The sequence below is a fragment of the Amblyomma maculatum genome, chromosome 2 (genome assembly GCF_055883805.1).
Source record: "Amblyomma maculatum isolate TAMU_Amacu chromosome 2, ASM5588380v1, whole genome shotgun sequence".
Taxonomy (NCBI): Eukaryota; Metazoa; Arthropoda; class Arachnida; order Ixodida; family Ixodidae; genus Amblyomma; species Amblyomma maculatum.
This window is the reverse complement of record NC_139345.1, coordinates 54804069-54823687: the sequence shown is the minus strand read 5'-3', so window position 1 is coordinate 54823687 and position 19619 is coordinate 54804069. Positions and strand designations below refer to the sequence as shown.

The 19619-nt window shown below is 44.6% G+C and overlaps 1 protein-coding gene and 1 long non-coding RNA gene across 2 annotated transcripts; one reads left to right on the top strand and one right to left on the bottom strand.

Moving 5' to 3' along the window:
* Positions 1-3988: 3988 nt before the first annotated feature.
* LOC146198675 (forkhead box protein B1-like) lies at positions 3989-5495 on the bottom strand. Its single transcript, XM_084592632.1, has one exon. The coding sequence runs from the start codon at positions 5435-5437 to the stop codon at positions 4364-4366; it is 1074 nt and encodes a 357-aa protein (XP_084448758.1). The 5' UTR covers positions 5438-5495; the 3' UTR covers positions 3989-4363.
* Positions 5496-8386: 2891 nt separating this feature from the next.
* LOC146198674 (uncharacterized) lies at positions 8387-15580 on the top strand. The gene is made up of 3 exons (XR_014705004.1): positions 8387-9030; positions 9751-9799; positions 12918-15580. It is a non-coding gene; the product is annotated as an uncharacterized LOC146198674 (long non-coding RNA).
* The last annotated feature ends 4039 nt before the right edge of the window (positions 15581-19619 follow it).

The following is a 19619-nucleotide window of genomic DNA, read 5'->3' as shown; positions in this document are numbered from 1 at the left end:
AATAAACATTCTAATTGTAGCAAACTGCAAACTAGACTTGCAAGCGTAAAGGCTAGATAGGCAGGGTCTGAAGTGCTCAGGCGGCACATGGGTTGTGAGGCACGTCGCATAACACGGATCCGGAGCATTTTGGAGACCTGACACTGCACGACACAAGAGCACGCTTTCAACTTTGGCCCCATCGATAAGTTGCCGCCGCTGCAACCGCGGCCGGGATCGAACCAGCGCCGTCGAAAACCTTATAACACGATCAAAAAATATGAGATCCTATGCTCTGCGTATCGCAGGCTGATTTCACGCGTGAAGGATATATTCTGGCGGGACGATTTGCGTGTACTGCACTCCCAATCTGCCGCATGCATTCATATTCCTGCCTATCAAAGTAACCTGTTAAAACGCTATTGCTCGACGTCACACCGAACACAGCTTACCCGGCCATGCATGGGCAGTGAGATGTCTGTACGATTACGTCCTTGTGCAAAAGCGTCCAGGCTTCATATAGCTCGCCGGTGGTCCTCTGCGACGGCGCCACTTTAGCTTTTAAAAAGCGGCACTTTAAGCCAGCGTCGGCAATGAAAACTTGGCGCACATGCCCTTCCGCTGAAAGAACGTAAGCCTTCAACGAGCGATAGGACTTCAAGCAATCCGTGGCGTAGCTAGGGCCGGGCGTCTGAACAAGATACACGCATATGTCACCAAAACGAACATTCGGCCACAATTTGGGGTCATTTTTCCAGTCCTTCAAAACGAAGGGGTCGAGGTATTGGTCCCCGTCAATTACTAACTTTTCAACATACCGCCGGCGAGCGATTTCAGGCAATAACGTCGCGTACTCAGGCAGCTTCACTGGTTTGGAATACACAGGAACGCATTGGAGGCTAGTCGAGACAAGGAATGGGCCTTGGTCGAGACCACGGCGTAAGAAATAATCGAGACACAAGCGCGCGCCGCTGCATTCAGTACGGCCGCGGCCGAGAAGAACGACGGATTTTGCCCATCGCCGCTGCATCGAAGAGCGCTGCTGTCGCAGCACGTGCGTTCCGTGACGTCATGTTGTTTACTCGAGGGAGAGGTCCATTGAGAAGCATATATAAAGAACCGCTCATTTTCAACTTACATTCTACACCGCATGAGATGTGCATGCGGAGACAGCGAAAATTCGCACACAAAAGAAACACAAGACTTTTTTTCCTCAAGCAACGTTCATGGACACGTGAATCGCTTTATTTTGCTTTTACAAATTTTTCTACAGGGTATAAACATGACAACATCGACAGTTCGAAGCGTGCCTTTTCGAAGTATTTGCGAATCCGAATAAGCAGAGAGATGCCTACCACAGTCTTGCACAGTAAAGCGAGAAAAATCCTGCAACAACGCGTTGCGCTCGGAAAACAATGGCAAATGAAGACAAAGAACAGTGGAGGAGCCGAGACATGGAATATTTAGCTGTTGTACACGTAGAATTTTCGCAACTGTTCAAAAGTCCTAAACTTCATGTTTGAAAGAGCACGTGCATGCACATTACGTCTTTATCTCCTGAGTTTTATGATTCGAATTGATCTCTAAAAAAATGGCGGCAAGTTTTTGCGCTTGCATTCATTAAAGACCGTGAATCTTTGCACGTGATTTCAAGTGCAATGTCCAAAATATGTAGTTTTTAGCATAAACAGGATAATTAAACACTCTCGTGCATTGAAAGTACATGTCTGTCTCTCTCTAACAGCGCACCGATACATCATTTGCTTTTTGCAGACTGCATACGCAGTATTTTGCGACATCGTTCAGCTCCCTGATTACAGTGCTGAGAGAGATAAACGCTTCCAAAGAGCAAAGCAAATAGCTTCACGATAAGGCCGTTATGGATAAACAATCAAAGCGCTATTTGTACGGCTTCCGTTTGTGACGCATTGTGTACAGTAACAACGCCCACACGATGATTTCAAGGTTGCTGTGTGGTTATGAATCAGAGGGTCTATGTATTATGCATGATCAATCTCTCTGGGCGCGGTCCCTGTTCGCAGCGCAGTAAACTGACACAACCCGGTCATCATTTATGCGCTTCGATTTACAGCGGATGAAAGGCGCAATCTAATCTCAACAAATTCATTTGGAGTGGGTGATTGCGTATCAGTGTAAGGAAAGTGCATGCGATTGAAACCTTAATGATGGTATAGAGATCACTACATAGGTTTTGCGATGAAAACTTTCCCTGGGGCAAGTACAATCTTTCTGAATGCACGAACTGCAATAGTGCTCCCGAACTGGTCATCTAACACTTTTCATGAAATGCGAGCAAAATTTATTGCCATCCAATAAACGTCTAAACAGTAGGAAGGTCACTAGCTGCATATCAGACTAGAATGAACGATCACGTCAAAATGAAAACACTGCAAGGAGGGGCTCAGAGTTCGAATAGTAACACAGTTCCGAAAAAGTTAAGTGGGTGAAAATATATATGTAACACGACGGCCACGCGGGGTATAATTCAGACGTTTAGAGAGACCGAGAACCTGCCCCTTACAACAGGACACTGGTGCCAAGCAATGGCGCATACTTTCTAAAATGTACTGGCTTGGAGCAGCTCCGAGTAGCTGGTTTGCAGCCAGAACGGCGCTTGCTGTCCGTATCGGCATTATTAAGTGCTTGAGAAGTACGCGCTGCACGTAAATAATAATAATAGAGAGAATGTATTTCAGGAAGATAATGCATGCACCCGTAAACAGTGCAAGACCTGTGGCAGGCATCGCTATTCTACAGACGCGCATTTTGTGCTCTCTCTTTGGCCCTGCAAGCAGAAACGGAAACGAAGGAAATACGGTCCCTTGGTTTCTTCCCGCGCCACAAAGCGCACACTGCATGCAGCACAGTCTCTCAGCGGGACAGTTCGCGATTCTTCAGATTAGGAGGAAGGGGGTCCACACCACTCCAGCATAGCGGCCGTGCTGTGACAAGGAGCGCAGCCTGGCGTGCACGTAAAGGTGCATGTGAACGCACCCGCCATATTTTTGTTTCTTAACGGTGAGAAAGTCCACATTCTGGCCCAGAGAAGAAGAAGAGAGCGGCGGGGGCGTCAAGCGCGGAAGGGGCCAGCGCGGGCTCTCTCGCGCCTTTCTTCTATTGTCGCGCTGACTGGATGACAACGCAGCCCGCACTAGGCTTGTTCTTCTCTTGACTTTTAGGGTGCCGCGCGGCAAGGCGGCCTTTTCAGAGGAAGGAAAAGCGATAGGCACGCACCTGCAGCAACGGACGACGCTGCTCTTGCTGCTCGACGGGGAGCGTCCCGGGGCGAGTGCTTGTGTACGCGCGTCCCGTTGTGGTTTTCGGTGGAACGAGGGGTGTCCTGCGGCGTTCCTCTGGCCCGGGGACATGCACGTGCGGCCCCGGAGGATCATCTTGCGAGCAAAGAAATTCGCTTTTTCTTCTCGCATTGCCCTTTCAAGAACTGTGGAGAGAAGACGACACGCTGTCTGCGCTGGCCGATGAGACAGACCTCTTGGAGAGGGGCAATATATGACGAACAGTGGCGGGGGCCGTTGGGAAGACTGCTGCATGAGCTTGGGGCGTCACGTGTCTCCGTAAACGCGGGAAGGACCAAAATAAAAAGCCATTGTGGGCCAAGGCCATTTCGCTTTGTCAGTCTCGATAGTGTTCAGTCAGCAAAATAGGCTATTTGGGTTTCGAGGGGCTCGGGAAAAGGGCTGTCGTTTTTGAAAAATCGGCTCCATACCGTTCTTTTTCCGGTTTCCACAAGCGAAAGTAAGCAGGGTTTGACGTTTTGGTTGATCTTGAAGGAAGAGTGACACTTCGTGCAGCCTTTACACAGGGAACTGAAAGAATCGAATCGATGTGCAGCAACTTTGATGAGGACTGGAGCTGTTTGCCCGCTCCGACTTTTGTTGATTTCCGGTGCACAGAACGATGCGGACAGGCATCGAATTGCTTTCTATAAGCGCTGACTTGAAGCCTCTGCGATGAGAAATCTCGCGTTCTTTCCTTCATACACCGTCGTAGAAGCCCGCCGCGAGCGTACGGCTTCCTACCTTGAGAATTGTCAGAAATAAGGAACTATATCGAAGGATTGCAGGTCCGCGGTATATCTTTTCCTTTCACATCTATCTTCATCACTGCTTCGTCTTAGTCCAACATTCGCATCATACGATCTGTACATTTATACAAAGCGCCCGGTCCTCGCGTCAGGGTGCCAAGGAGGAATATTTACACACACTTGTAGCACACATTCACATATACACATTCACGCCACTTGATGCTGCACACGTTTCAACGGCAGCCGTCTCACGTCCTATAAATAATGTCTTTGTGACGACGACGCTGTGAACCAGAGTTCATAGGAAGGGGAACGGCACTAGCAAAGGTCATTGGCCATTTCATCCGACACCACGTCCAGCGACCTGCAAGATACATCACTCGACGCCGAGTCTGGTCTAGGAGGAGGAGGCACCCTCGAGGACGGCGGCACCGCTGCCGATGCCATCTGAGACGTCATGTGTGCCGCGCTCGCCGTCAGGAGGGACTGCTCGGGAGTGAGGCCCGGAAACTGGAAGGCCGGCAGCAAGGCGGGTGGCTTCAGTGGTAGCGACGGAAGCGAGAACGGCACCCCCGTTCCCGACGGTACAGGCACAACGCCGGCGAGAGGGTAGTGACCGGGCGGCACCTTGGCTCCGCACAGAAGGCCGTTGAGTTCTTGCCGGCTAGCGGCGGCGGCGGCGACCAGGCTTGAGTACGTCGAGTGCCAAGACGCCTGGGTAGCGTACGGCAGGGAACACGGGAACGGCGGCAAGGATCGCAGGTGTGGCGGCGCGTGCGGAGACGTCGTCGTGTACGGAGGACTGGCAGGCAGCACGCCGCTGAAGTTCTTGCCATCCGGCGCGATGATGTTTTCGATGGAGAACGGCTGCTTCACGTAGGTGGGCAGAACGGTACCGTGCCTCAGCGCGTCGGCATGGTGTCCCTGTAGGTGGCTTGGTGCAGCCGCAAGGGCCGTTAGCCGCATTTTGGCCTGCTCCTGGATGGCATTCTGCGAGACGGTTTCGTAGTGCTTCAGCTCGGCCAGGGCCACGGCCGTGGCGTCCTTGATCTGGCGCGGAAGCTTGAATCGCTTGCGGCGCCGCAGGAACGAACCATTCTCGAACATGTCGCCGCAGGCCGGGTGCAGTGCCCAGTAGCTGCCCTTGCCCGGCCGGTCGGGCCTGCGTGGGATCTTGATGAAGCAGTCGTTGAAGGACAGGTTATGCCTGAGCGAATTCTGCCACCGCTGCGTGTTCTTGCGGTAGTAGGGGAAACGATCCATGATGAACTTGTAGATGTCGCTGAGCGTGAGCATCTTCTCTTGCGAGCTCTGGATGGCCATGAACGTGAGCGAGATGTACGAGTAGGGCGGCTTCTGGTCTCCGTACGTCGACCGGCCGGGCCTCGGCATGTTTGCCGAAGCGCCAGCGCTGCTGCCGCGTTGCTTAGGCGTCACTGCCGTGGTTGGCGTCGTGTCCGGCTTGCGCGAGACGCGTTTCAGCGCCGCTGCCTCGATGCGTGCACCTCGCGTCGACTGAGCGAGCCGTTTTCCCGAACCGGCCACGCCGCTCCGCCGAGTGTAGGCGAGCGGAGGTGAGCGGAAGGGAGGAGCTGGAGCCGGTCCCCGCCTCGGCTACACACTGCGTCCGCCCCGTTGTGACGTCACACAGCGGTGTCTTTTGTGTTTGAGGCGGAGTTTGTTGATTTAATGCTCAGCCAATGGGAGCGTTTAAAAGACCCAGAAAAGGCGTCGCTTTCGCGAAGGGCGTTACGGCTCTTGTCAACGACCGAGGCACGCCGGAGTGCAGTGCTGAGGCTTGACCGAGCGGATTGGCGGCGGCCGGCAATGTTTTTCCGAGTGTGCGCTTCGGTTTAGGCTTCTCTCCTTGCTCTCCTCTGATCTCGCCGCGCGCTCATCTCGGCCGGCCAGTAAAACCAGCGCCGCGTTCTGGAAGCCGCGAAAACTGGAGAGCGGCGTGCTTTCTTCAAGCAGTGCGGGCCTGGCTGGGAGCTCTCGCGCTGCAGGGGAACGAACAGCTGTTGCTGCGAGGACGCACTTTGGCTCCGAACGAATAAAAAGAAAGTTTCGGAAACGTCTCGCAGGTGTGTAGCTTTCTTACTCGGCTCATTTTTCTTGTCCCTTTTCAGTGATCATATATCAGTTCCATAACTCCAGACTAGGAAGTCCGGTGGACGAAGAGAAATTGGGAAGCAGGCGTTTCTGTAGAAAACAAGTTTGAGAGGCGCCGCGGTACTTTTGATGAACCGCAGCGGCAAGCTCTTTCTTCTTGCGCATATTTTAGGCTGTGGTTGCTTGCGTTAAGTATTGCTGAAAGAACGTGCGCACACTTCGAGGAACTCAGATGCGCGCGGAAGCGTACGGAATGATAGTGTCGCTGCATATTGACAAGCATTTCGCAGTATATATATATATATATATATATATATATATATATATATATATATATATATATATATATATATATATATATATATATATATATATATATATATATATATATATATATATATATATAAAGACACTAGCCTGCCGCGAAACGCTGCTATATAGTTTATCTTTAAGTTGCATTGCGTCGCTGATTAGATAGCATTGCTTCCTTTTTGTGGTTGCAGAATTCTTTATTGAATCTGCTTGCCCATTATCTGATGTGTTCCGGACTAAATTTACATGGAGATAATGTTTGACACAGGACCGCAGTGTGCGTATAGGTTACCTGATAAGTAGTGCATGCTCATCTAGGCCCCGCAATTCCATATCGAGAGGTGAATGGGAGATAAAACGAAGGGAAAGAAATAAAAAAATTGCATTCGGCTCTCGGTTCCGCCGGTACTGCAAGCCGTGAATAAATGCAATTCTGTCAATTTTTTTGTTTTTAGCATCTCCCTTCTCTACAGTTTCTCTTCGATCTTTGTACGAGGTGCTATCATGCACTGCCCAGCGTCGATGGTGCTTCCAGCACAATAAAAACTCACAGTGTGTATACACAGCGGTCTGCAACGAATCCATTTTTTTTTTTTTTCGAGATCGCTACAGGAACGATACAGGTGTTTCAGTGACTTTAGGGGGTTTTTCTTTAACGTGTTTACTACACTGCTTGTTTTCTCTGGGAGTGCACGCAAGTATACCGGGCTCCTTTCCCAGCTGTTTGAATTTCCGGCCTATGAAACTCACAAACTGAAAAACCGTCCTTTATGGGCACATATATTGATTTGGTTGAAAAGTAATCAAGCGTGCTCTTCGAGATGTACTAGATTAGGAAAAACATACCTGAATGGACTTATAAGTTGTTAGTCACATAAGAACCATGAAGTACTCTGAAAGCGCATTTTTGACAAGCAATTTCATACTTGCAAGAGAGAGAGAGAGCTCTCCGCGATTTATCAATTGACATGGGAAGAACCCCTTAAAAACCTCTGTGCAGAGGTATAATTTATGGAAATTTTTAATGCTGAATTTTGAATAGCAATACGAAAAACAATGGCAATATTAGAAACAGTGAGACGGTAGTCAAGGCAAGAATGTGCATGTAAATTATATCCAGACAAGCCCAAATTTTGACGCTCAAAATACTTTTTCGTGGATTCGTGTTCAGATATACTACATACATACTGTGCCGCCTTGTGGTCGATGCATTTGTCGCCGCTTACATGCAGTAGACAAAGAAGGCGCATGCTGCGGCAAGACAACGAAATGTGCGAGAGGTGACCACCGCTGCAGGGCCACATAGTTGTCTGGTTTGGTTTATGGGCTTTACCGCCCCAAAGCGTCTCAGGCTACCCGGGATTATTGAACGTGCACTGGCATGACCCCCTCCCAAGATGCACGCACGCACACACACGCACATACACACAAAGTGTTCTTATGCGAGCACTAAGCACGCCCTCCTTATAGCTGCCATGTCCCCCTCCCCCTTTTCTTTTTGCTGTAACGTATAGCTTCGCACCTCCGCGATTCGATAAAATTTGCTACCTCTCTAAGATGTCGTAGTAGGGAATTTTAAGTTGATGAGGCCCACAAAAGACGAAAGCCGGCAAGGATTACAGATGCGTCACCTATGGGGCAGAAACGTGGATGCTAACGAAAAGGGTTCTGTTTAAATTGAGGACAGCGCAGCAAGGTAAGAACGAAAAATGAGATGAAACGCTAAGTGACAGGAAGTGCACTCTTAGAAAAAAAGTTAGTAAAAAGGTAGTAACGGCTGCCGTTACTACCTTTTTTAACCGTTACTACATTTGTACGACCTTCTTAGGTAGTAACATGGTAGTAACTCCTGCTGTTACTACGTTTTTTGACTGAAAGTCCTTTTTACTACCTCTCTGGAAGCAGGGGTAGTAAATGTACCTTACCTGTTTTCTACCATGATCAAGATATCTGATACTATATACGATAGGAATATTGAAGTATTCAATACTCCTGATTACATTGCTACTCAATTTTATTTTTGTTTATTTATTTGCCATACCTTCAATCGCCAAGGCATTATAGAGGGGAGGGGGTTACATAAATGAGCCCTGGGCTCAAACTGTGCGCTGCCTTTTCATAAAAAGAAAGAAAGAAAGAAAGAAAGAAAGAAAGAAAGAAAGAAAGAAAGAAAGAAAGAAAGAAAGAAACTAAACTGGCTTCCGAAACCGAAACTTCGTATAGGGAGGCGACAGTTAAAAAAGCCACAAAAGCCGTTGATAGGTCAATCCGAACCAATCCGAAGTCATCAGTGGCGGAGAGGTGCGATGTCATCATGCTGCGTTTGTGGTCGTGCGGTGCGATTGTGGACGCTGTTTCCTTGCGTTGTGCTGCTTTTTTTGTGCTGTGGTTCTTTGAATGGGCTGCAGAATTGATGTGTGACATGTGCACTTCGATAGATGTTCTGAATTACGTGAAGTAGTGGTAAATAGATTCACTGTCATACACCGCTTGCACTGTACCGTGGCAACGCCGGCTTCAACACGGACGAAGGAAATGGACTGGCGTGATTGCTTGAAAATGTGAGTACGCTGCTTGAAATTATTGTTTGTTTAATGTTGCTATTGGATGAGGTACGCGCTCTTAATATTGTTGCGTGTGGTCTCAAAGTCTCTTCGTAATACAACTCTTCGGAAGCTGTCGCTTTTCATGTGCAAGTTCGACCCTACCGCGAAAAAGTTATGTTATGGCGTATATCTCGTGATATAATCTTGGCGGGTGTGTATTGGATCTGTTAGCGCGGTGAATTATTGCGCCGGGAATTCCCGCCTTGGCTGCGGCGGTGTGAACCTTGAACCACACGTGAGCGTCCCGTCCCGTGAGTGCGCCTGGGAACATGTAAACCGACAACCCCCACCTGCAGCGTGCCTTCGACGTGGCGGCGCCGGGCCGTCCGTGTTTGCCTTATTTCGGGTGTGCTTTTTTTTTCTTTTTGAATGGGCCTAGTGCGCAGCGAATAAAGCGTCCACGTTTTGGTGTGAGAGTGCGCGATCACGGTACTCAGAGCAGCAGTGCGTCGTCAATGGGAGCGGGCGCTGGAAGAAAGGCGAAGTAGTGCGCAGTGCGGCGTCAACTGGAGCTGACGCTCTACGAAGAAAATGTGCGAAAGTGCGAGAGAAAGTATGAAACTTTAATCAAGTTATCTTTGTTATTGTCTTATTCTTTATTCGTTTTTTTTTGTAACTTGTAATGTGCGTTGAGTGTTTCCTTTTCCATATCCCTCCCCTTTGTTTTTCTAACAGATGTGATCAGTACCCCAAACGAGCTGTGACCTGTGTGATCCTTTTCGAGGTAAGTGAGTGAACGAATAAGCTTTTATTTTGCCATTTATTCATCTCTTAGTATAACCATTGTGGTTCTCAACATTTAGATGAGTATTTTTTTAGTCTGTTTTAAACTCGCCTTTTTTTCTAACAGGTGGGTGCATTAATGCGATGAGTAGAAACAGCGCGCAAAAAGCAGGTTATTGCTGTGTTGCGCATGTTTCACATTGCTCGCTGCATTTAGTCTTGGTGCTTGTGTGAAAGTACAAAAAAAATATTCCTCTCTGTAAAACATGGTCGGCTGACGCCAAGGTACAAACTCGTGTACTACTCAGCCGTTAGGTGTTTAGCAGTAGATGGTGATTCGAAAGAATTATTTGAGTGACCACACGTAGTCAAATGTGCATTACAAGAGTGATTGCTTTCATTACTAAATAAGATTTTTGTATTTTTTATGAATTGTGCGTATCTTAGTGTTGTTCACATCACAGGTGGGCAGTTAGCAGTAATGGGCAGTTGCATTCGTTGATACTTTGTGTCGTGGCTTTTGATGGAAGCTTTAAAATGCTGCAGTAGTAAACAATTTCAAACCAGAAATGAAAAAGTCATTTTGCTTCCTTAATATCTTTCATGTTCGCTGCGCTTGCAGCTAGTTTGATCATAGAGGCCTTTATTTGCGCAGTTTTTTGGCTGCCTTAATATTGTACACACATAACTGAATACACCAGCAGTGAAATTAGTTTTGTGCTATTGCTAGTATTTCAGAAGGAGAAGTGTGACTGTCATCTTGGGATAAGCAGCTTTTCGGTGCATGCACTTTTTTTGCAACTTTAAAATCAATTTGGATTGAGGTATGCAGGCACTGATCAATCAATATATTTTATGTGCTTGGAGCAAAAGGGAGAGAGTGTAGAATGTCAGGCATATTTCTGATACTGTGAGAAAGTCACCACTTAGAAAAAAAAATTCAGATGTCCACAAGTGTGAAACAAGGCCATTTTAATTTTTTTTTTCACTGTGACTGTAAGGCGCACCTGTGCAGAATGCATAACCACTTGATAGCGAAATGTTTGTGAATATCTTTTTTTTTTTGCATATACAGAATGCAGCACATTAAACACTGTCCTAAATTCGGTGCATTTCAACATAGTGGTCTTATTCAGGAATTAAAGGAAAGAACCTCAGTCCTAACTTTTAAAATTAACGATCAAGTTTCTAAAAGTTGAGAAAGAATGTTAGAAAACATGTTGCATTGTATTGTTTCCAGTAAGGTTATCAAACCTGAAACTTTTTTTTTCTTTTTTCCGAGCATTGAGAGAAGGGCGTAAAGTGAAGGCACAAAATCAACATACAAGACTCCCTGCTCTTCAGAATATTACCAATGCGCTAACCCTGCTACCTTTAACATAAAGAGAAAGCATACATGATTATGCTATTGTAAGCCAAGGCTGATCTGTGACAAACGCAGGCTGTGGCGGTGCCACTATCCATGGGTGTGGATAGCCGCTCGTGGCACCACCCTTAGATATCCAGTTGTAAAGGACAGTTTTTAGTATATATATATATATATATATATATATATATATATATATATATATATATATATATATATATATATATATATATACATATATATATATATATATATATATATATATATATATATATATATATATATATATATATATATATATATATATATATACATATATATATTTCACAGTGCATCAATGATGACTTTCGCATACCCAGATTGTTGCTTTGTCTTTCCCCTGTGGGCATACTTGATTTACTTTCCTTTTGTAACAGGCATTTCTCATGAAATACATGTTGGGGATCTTTTTGCTCCCATTAGTTAAATTTATTTATTTCTTCGTAGAGCAGGCATTTCCACACTATTTCTTAATTTCCTGTTCAGTTTTGCCCATTAGAAGTACTACAAGATGAGGAAATTAGGTTGCCTTGTTTAAGAAATTTGAACAAAATGTAGATGTGTGAAATAAATGGGACAAGTTCCTGTTGGAGTTATTTAAAAATACTGGCTTTGAAATTACATCTTACACAACCTTTTTTTTTGCTCTAGAATGCACCTAGTTATGATAAATTAAGAAAATTGCCATATATGTGCCATAGTTGCAGTCTGAGACTTGGAAATTTCAAACCAATAGTTTACGTGCATTCCTATGGGCGTCACTTCACGCCCTGCACCCACAAATGGCTATACCGCTACATTCTGCTTATGTAACAAACCAGCAATTGTTTATAATAATGTAATCACATATCCTGCCTCTTCACAGTGCAGGTATCAGCCTTAACATAAACCTAAAATTTTAGAAATGGGCATTGTTTGCTAATTTTGCACCTTTATTCAAAGAGTTGTGACGATGCTTGATAAGCCGTATGTTTCATTTTTGATAACATTGTTCGAAGCAGAATAATGCAATGCGTTCACTTAGACTCTTTATTCATCTCCTCCAGGAGACTAGTTCCTGAAACTTAATACAATTTATGGAGGAATTTACGGGGCGATGGGGTAATTTTTCTTTTGAGTTTTGAAGCAACCTTCTCTGTTCAAACATGCCATAATTGGGAAAATGTTTCATGTGCTTTAATTTTATGCATAACAGAAACATTCATACACATTTAGAACACCAATTGTCTTATCCATTTTCTAATGTTAAGGTAGGTGTGCCTCATATTCATGGAGTAAACAAAATATTAAAAATAGCCTCATTTGAGACTTGTGGGATGTTAGAAATGTTTTCTAGGAACCAGGCTTCGAAGTTTGCCTATCATCATATTGTGAAGTGCTTATGCCACCTCCCATTCTAAACCTTTGAAGGCAAGGAAAAGCCTTAACTGCCTTTCATGACCTTTTCATCTTTAGGGAAACTGTAAAGTCTCTCCTATACGAGCGAGAAGTAAACCATGCCGGCTGGTTACTTTTGGCAAACACAGTACATTGTATTGAGGCTGAAGTCTAGCATTTTTTTATCATGATGTGAGCAGTCTTGTTAAAGTTGCTTGCCCAGAATCCTCTTGATTGATCGTAGCTACTGAATTTATAACTGTCTGTTTTCATTACTGGGAAAGGAATTGTGTGCTTGGTCTCACTTGTTGATTTTTTCCCCTCTTTATATATGCAGTTACCTGAGCACTTGACTGGCCAATGCCTGGAACCTACCTGCTGCTCACCTGCACACCACAGCACAAATGAGGGACGCACTAAATCATCTGCCAGCAAGCATACTGCAGCGCCCTTCTGCAAGCCATCACACGTTCAGGGATGCACGATTAAGGTCATACCCTAAACACTGCTAACGATGCTAGTATGAATGGACAGCTGCCTTGGTCTGTCTGCATTATTTCTTTTAATAATGCTAATGCAAAAATAATAGTGAAAAAAAAAATCATTCTGAAGCAAATCTATCTATATTGTGGTGGTTAGCAAAAACAAAACCTCATTTCATATGTGATGTATCTGAAAATTGTTTTTGTGTTGGTTGTAAATGTCACAGCATGTTTATCTCACCAACTATTAACTGCGTGAGTTTGAAATGTACAGGTACCTGGAAAATACTGCAGACCATGCCTCTTGTATTTGAAATTATCCCATGAGTTTTGTAGGGAAGATGTGATAGTTACTTGGCTCCATACATGAATGATTCAGTGACGTGCTGAAGTATGTGCAAGGTATCTCCTAAGAGTCATTAGGTGAAATGTAACAAATGGTTTTATCACTGAGTTGTGGTTTGTATCATTATAGATCCGACTGTGCATTTAACATTTTGGTTTCCACATTTATTTTTCTTCTAGCAATGTTGTGCTTTTCCTTGTGACATTTAGCTTTATTCAGCCGGTCTCCACAACAGCCTTTCAGATCTGCACTAATGCTAGCCAGATTTTGATGGTCTGTTAGATTTCTGGAAATAAGCTTCACATCCTAAATTTTAGGAGGGCACCCAACTCGGCAATATCTGGGCACAGATATAATGTTAGCTATTTGTTGACACTGCAATCGAGCAAAAAAATCAGCAATAACAGTTGATTGATGCTTGTGGTCACCTGTGTAGGATTAGCAAATGGCAAATGTATAGTCGACTATATGCCTGCACTTTTTTCCTCTACACTGACCATTACATACATGAAAACAATCTGGAAGAAGGCATACAATTCTTATAAAAGGCCTTTTATTTATCCCACTCGAGTTATAGGCAAAACTTTTCTAATCAACACTGTTCAGTCCACACCAGTCAATATAATATACACCAAGATGTCGCAAGGTATCAAGCTTTTAAAAGACCGTGTCCTAGAAGTGAATAAGACTGGGCGTGTTGGTTAGACATTGTAAATCAAAGAGCATAGCGTGGGAACAGGAACGGAGACGACGACAAGACAGAACAAGCACTAGCTTTCAACTGAGGGTTTATTGCAGAAATGATCACATATATATGCACTTCGGGATCGGCAATGAATGAGAAAACAAACCATTACTATCATACAGCCACATGCTAAGCCAAGAATTCAAGCTCTTCTTATGGCAGTGCAACAGACGCCTTGCTGACATATTTATCCCCTGTACGAGCTATCTCCAGTGCTTCTGTTATCTCCCTTGTCGGCTCGTTACGATCTCGATACATGATGATCGTCTTTTCGAACGGGATGACAAGGTGGTTCCGCATCACATCTTCTGCAGTGTGCAGCGAGATGGCAGTCTGTAGCAATGCTGCCAACTTTTTATTGGGCCCCAGAAGACGCACGTTTAAACATCAGCCAGTCTTACCAACATAGTGTCTTCCACATGAAAGTGGAATTTCATAAACAACCCCCCTCCTGCAGGACACGTAAGGGTATCTGTGTTTAATCGGACACCCAGCCTGCAGCGTTTGCATAGGACAGGTTTTTCTGCACAAACTCAAAAGCATTCATGGTGCAGTAAACAGGACATTTACGCCAGAACATTGCCCCACATTCCTTAAGTTATGAGAAACCTTATGCAGGTAGGGAATGATAACTACTTTTTCTTTATTCCTTCTTTCCTCCTTTTCTTCTCATCCGCTCGCTGTTCGTCACTCATGCGTGCCGCAAATTTCTTTCTGCGAAGCAGGCTTTCAGCAACGGAAACCATAACATGTTTAGGGTAGCTCACCACCTGCATACTGACACTTTCACCTATGGCTTGATCACATGACCTGCAGAGAGCGTTAGACAAAAAAAAAGAAAGCTCTCTGCAAGTCATGTGATCATGCCATGGATGAAAGTGTCAGTATGCAGGTGGCGCGTTTGCAGGCGGCGAGCTACCCTAAACACGTCATTGTTTCCGTTGCTGAAAGACTGCATCGCAGAAAGAAATTTGCGCCACGCATGAGTGACGAACAGCGAGCGGATGAGAAGAAAAAGGAGGAGGAAAGAAGGAATAAAGAAAGAGTAGTTGTCATTCCCTACCTGCATAAGGTTTCTCATAACTTAAGGAAGGTGGGGCAATGTTCAGGCGTAAACGTCCTGTTTACTGCACCAAAAAAGCTTCTCAGTTTGTGCAGAAAAACCTGTCCTATGCGAACCCTGAAACCTAAGTGTCCGATTAAACACAGAGACCTTTACGTGCCCTGCAGGAGGGGGGTTCTTTATAAAATTCCACTTTCATCTGGAAAGCACTACGTCGGCAAGGCTGGCTGATGTTAAACGTACGTCTTCTGGAGCACTATAAAAAAGTTGACAGCATTGCTACAGACGGCCATCTCGCTGCGCACTGCAGAAGATGTGATGCGGAACCACCTTGTCATCCCGTTCGAAAAGACGATCATCATGTATCGAGATCATAACGAGCCGACAAGGGAGATAACAGAAGCACTGGAGATAGCTCGTACAGGCGATAAATATGTCAGCAAGGCGTCTGTTGCACTGCCATAAGAAGAGCTTGAATTCTTGGCTTAGCATGTGGCTGTCCGACAGTAATTGTGTGTTTTCTCATTCACTGCTGATCGTGAAGTGTATATATGTGATGATTTCTGCAATAAACGCTCATTTGAAAGTTAGTGCTTGTCCTGTCTTGACGTCATCCCCGTTTTTGTTCTGGCGCTATGCTCTTTGATTTACAATGAGTGGCCTAGTCCACTGAAATCAGATGAGAGCTCATGATTTGTATAGCTTAGTCTGGAGTATTTCTTTGTTTTCTGAAGTTTATTATATAATGAAACTCATTAGCTAATTTTTTAATTTCTGGTTTCAGTAACAAAGAGTATTAACGGAGCGTGGTTTCAGCAACAAAGCACTCCAGCGAAAAGAGATTTTGTTCTCCAGAATGCGTCTTGGGCTGCTGAAGGGGTACAGCTGCATGTGGCACACTTTTTATTGTGCGACTTATCATTTAAGGCCAGTGGGAAAACTAGTTTATATAAACAGTAGCTTGGTGCAAATATTTCAGTCTGCTATTTCAAAGCAATTATTGGCACTTCTTTCTTTGAACCAAAATTGGAAGAGGAAATTGGTCCTTCCTAATGATTGTAATCAATAAAGTCAGCATTATGTAACACTACTCTAAAAGCCTTCAGTTATTCTTAATGAGCTTGGTCTTATTTAGCAGGTCTATCCAGCAATTTACACCTAACAGGCATCCTTTTATAATTAGTAATATGCATTGTGACAAGCTGGCTGTCTGTTGCATAATTTTAGGATGTGAGGAATGTTTCAAGTGGGCATTTTTGGGAGGCAGTTTTGAGTCTGGGGTGGTGCAGTGATTGCGACGCTCGACTATGCGCAAGAATGCAGGATCGAATTCGAGTCTAGGCGGCCGCTTTTCTTGGAGGCGAAAAGCAAGGTGCCCGTGGGCTGTGCGATGTTTAGTGCACAATAAAAAACCCAGGTGGTCGACATTTTTGCAGTCCTTCACTATGGTGTCTCATAGCCTGAGTCGCTTTGGAACATTAAGCCCCACAAACCAAACTAAACCAGTTTTGAGTCTGAGTAGGAATTGCTGATGTGCTGTTTCAATTTATTGTGTATTAGTAGGTCAGTTTGATATAAGCAACACATTCTCTTTGCAGCAATTTTGACATATTCTTTTGTGACTGACAGTCCCTTATGATAGCTGTTGCTAATATCCTTTTATAGTGCTTCAGGAAGATCTAACATCTGTTTCATTTAGTTGCCATAGAGCGGACAGTTGACCAGTTTTAACTATGGCTCCGACAAGTATTCAATACATATGCGGGATATTAATGGCCAAATAATGAGCACAAAATTTCCTCATACCTGAGGTATTGCTAGAAGCAGCCAAGGCAGAAGGCTAGGCAGTGTATGAGCTGGTACTTCCATTCTTCTCAGCCAAAAAACCCTCTTTTAGTTGTGATTTTTATTGTACATGTCTGGTTAAATTATTGTTGTAAAGCAACTTCCATATACATATCCTGATAGTTCTTGTATGTTATTCCTTCTATCAGTTGTCATCATTATTGCTAAAGGTGCTCAAAGACACACCAGGCTCTACAAGCCTTCAATACCTTAACCTCCTATAAAGGTTTCAAGTTCAACACACTCAACTCTGGTGTAAATACACTGTCTCATATGAATGTGTGATAAGTTATAACCAAAACAGAACAAAAGTACCTGCTTTCTTTTTGAGTATTTTTCTCATCTTCAGGCAATCTCCTTTTCACCACTTGTGATGCGTGCAACTGTTTGTTTGTTTAGAAAGTTGAATGCTTGAACTGAATAATGAGAAATAAAGTCTCATCTTCTTAGCCACACTTGTGTTCAATTTGTTTGTTTTTTCGGAAGCCATGTATGACCACTGCTTGAGTGCTTCCATCTTATGTAATCCAGTGTTCAGGTTAGTGGTTATAGCAACAAAGCAGAGGAGTTTGTTAAATGTGTAGTATTTTTACTACAGTTTATTACTGTTACAGCCTTCTGTAGGTGGTGCATATTGCTAAAAGTAGTGACTGTTACTATTTACAGAGTTAGTATATGTTGATTTAGGTAGCTGCTATTACTACCTCTTAGGTAGTGTATTTTGCTAAAGGTAGTTCCTCTTACTACCTCCTATAGGTAGTAGGTTTTGCTGTAGGTAGATACTCTTACTACCTGCAGTGGTAGTGAATACTAGTAAAGGTAGTTGTTCTTACTACCTTCTATAGGTAGTAAAGTTTACTAAATGTAGTTGCTGGTACTACATCTAGAAGTAGTAAAATTTGCTGGAGGTAGTTCTGATTACTACCTTCTATAGGTAGTAAAGTTTACTAAATGTAGTTGCTGGTACTACATCTAGAAGTAGTAAAATTTGCTGGAGGTAGTTCTGATTACTACCTTCTAGAGGTAGTATATGCTACTACCTAGCAGATACTAACCTGCACTTACTAACTAGTTAGTAACATATGTGACAAGCAGTTACTACCCTAAAAGTTAGTAACCACAACTACCTTTTTTTTAAGAGTGTGTGTTGCACTGTAGTTCGTAGAACAAACTGTTACTCACTTTCTAGTCGAACTGAAGGGAGAAAAATTGGCATGGACAGGGCAGTTAATCGGAGATCAAGATAAACAGGTGGTCGTTAAGAGCAACGGAGGGCATTCAAGGGAAGTCAAGCGTAGCAGGGAGTGACAGAAGGTATGAATGAGGTTACAAAGTTTGCAAGGATCAAGTGGATGCAGCTGGCACAGGACCGAGTTGGTTGAAGGGACATGGGAGAGGCCTTTGCCATGCAGTGGGTGTAGCCCGGCAGATGATGATGATCACTCATCTCTTAATTTGTGCCTTTTTTCTTATTAGCACACATACTCATTACATGCAGATCGTCCGACTTTGCTATAAATCCCCCCTTTAACTAAGCCGTACGAGAGTGCCTGCGTAGACTCTAAACGCGAATTAGCATTTAAGGGAGCAAAAAGGGAGTAGTTTGCCCTCTAACGCACTCCATATTAAAGTCGGGGTATCCTGCCCAACTTCAGGGGCAGATTTTCATCACAAGACATATGGAAGCCAAATCTGACATGAGAATATGCGAATTTGTGGCAGTTAGGAAGGTGTTAAATGAGTCTTGTGTGTCCTCTAATTGCTAACGTCAAAACTCTGGTACAGTTAGTGGTGAAATCTACCTGAGGGCTTGGAGAAAATACCAGAAAATACCATGCCCCTACAAGAGAGTTTGCTAAGGACATGCTACTCCCGTTTTACTCCCTTATAGGCTTATTCGTGTTTAGGGTATAGAAGTACCGTCTCTGACGAGGTATCAATGTTGTCCCGTCTGAAAGGAGTATGTAGCTGGGAGCTCCTGCTAACTCGGCCACGTCATGTGGTCACGTGACGACACATAAACCTCCTACCGATCAATGCCCGGCCATTTCTCCTGTCAACTACTACGCCTGCAAGGGGCATGCATGCTCGTGACTTTTCGCTCACAGTGCCTACGTAGGAAGTTTTGGACAACTGGGTTGTGACAGTTTTAACTTTCAGTATGCGCATGTGTGAGACAGCAGCCAGACCAGTAGTGTCCGCGTGTCAGCAGGACCCTCCATATTCCACGGCCGCCGAGGGACACTGCTATATCACATGTTTCTCGTTGGCCTGCGCGAGGAAGACATATCCACTTTGAAAGATCCGCATGCCAACTATATAAGGAAAGAGAAACTGCATGTCATATCTGGAAGTCCACTTTGCTTCTGAGGCGGAAGCACTTCCAAGTTAACAAATCCAAGTTGTCTGATGCCGGGGTGAGTAGGACGACGGCTCTCGAATGAGAGGAGAAATGAAAGGAGCAACATGGGGCAGCATGAGACGTATATATGCCCCGCAATGCGCTTCGCAGTAGAAGGAGAAATCTCCTCTGGAGAGATCCAGCAATGTGTCGAAAC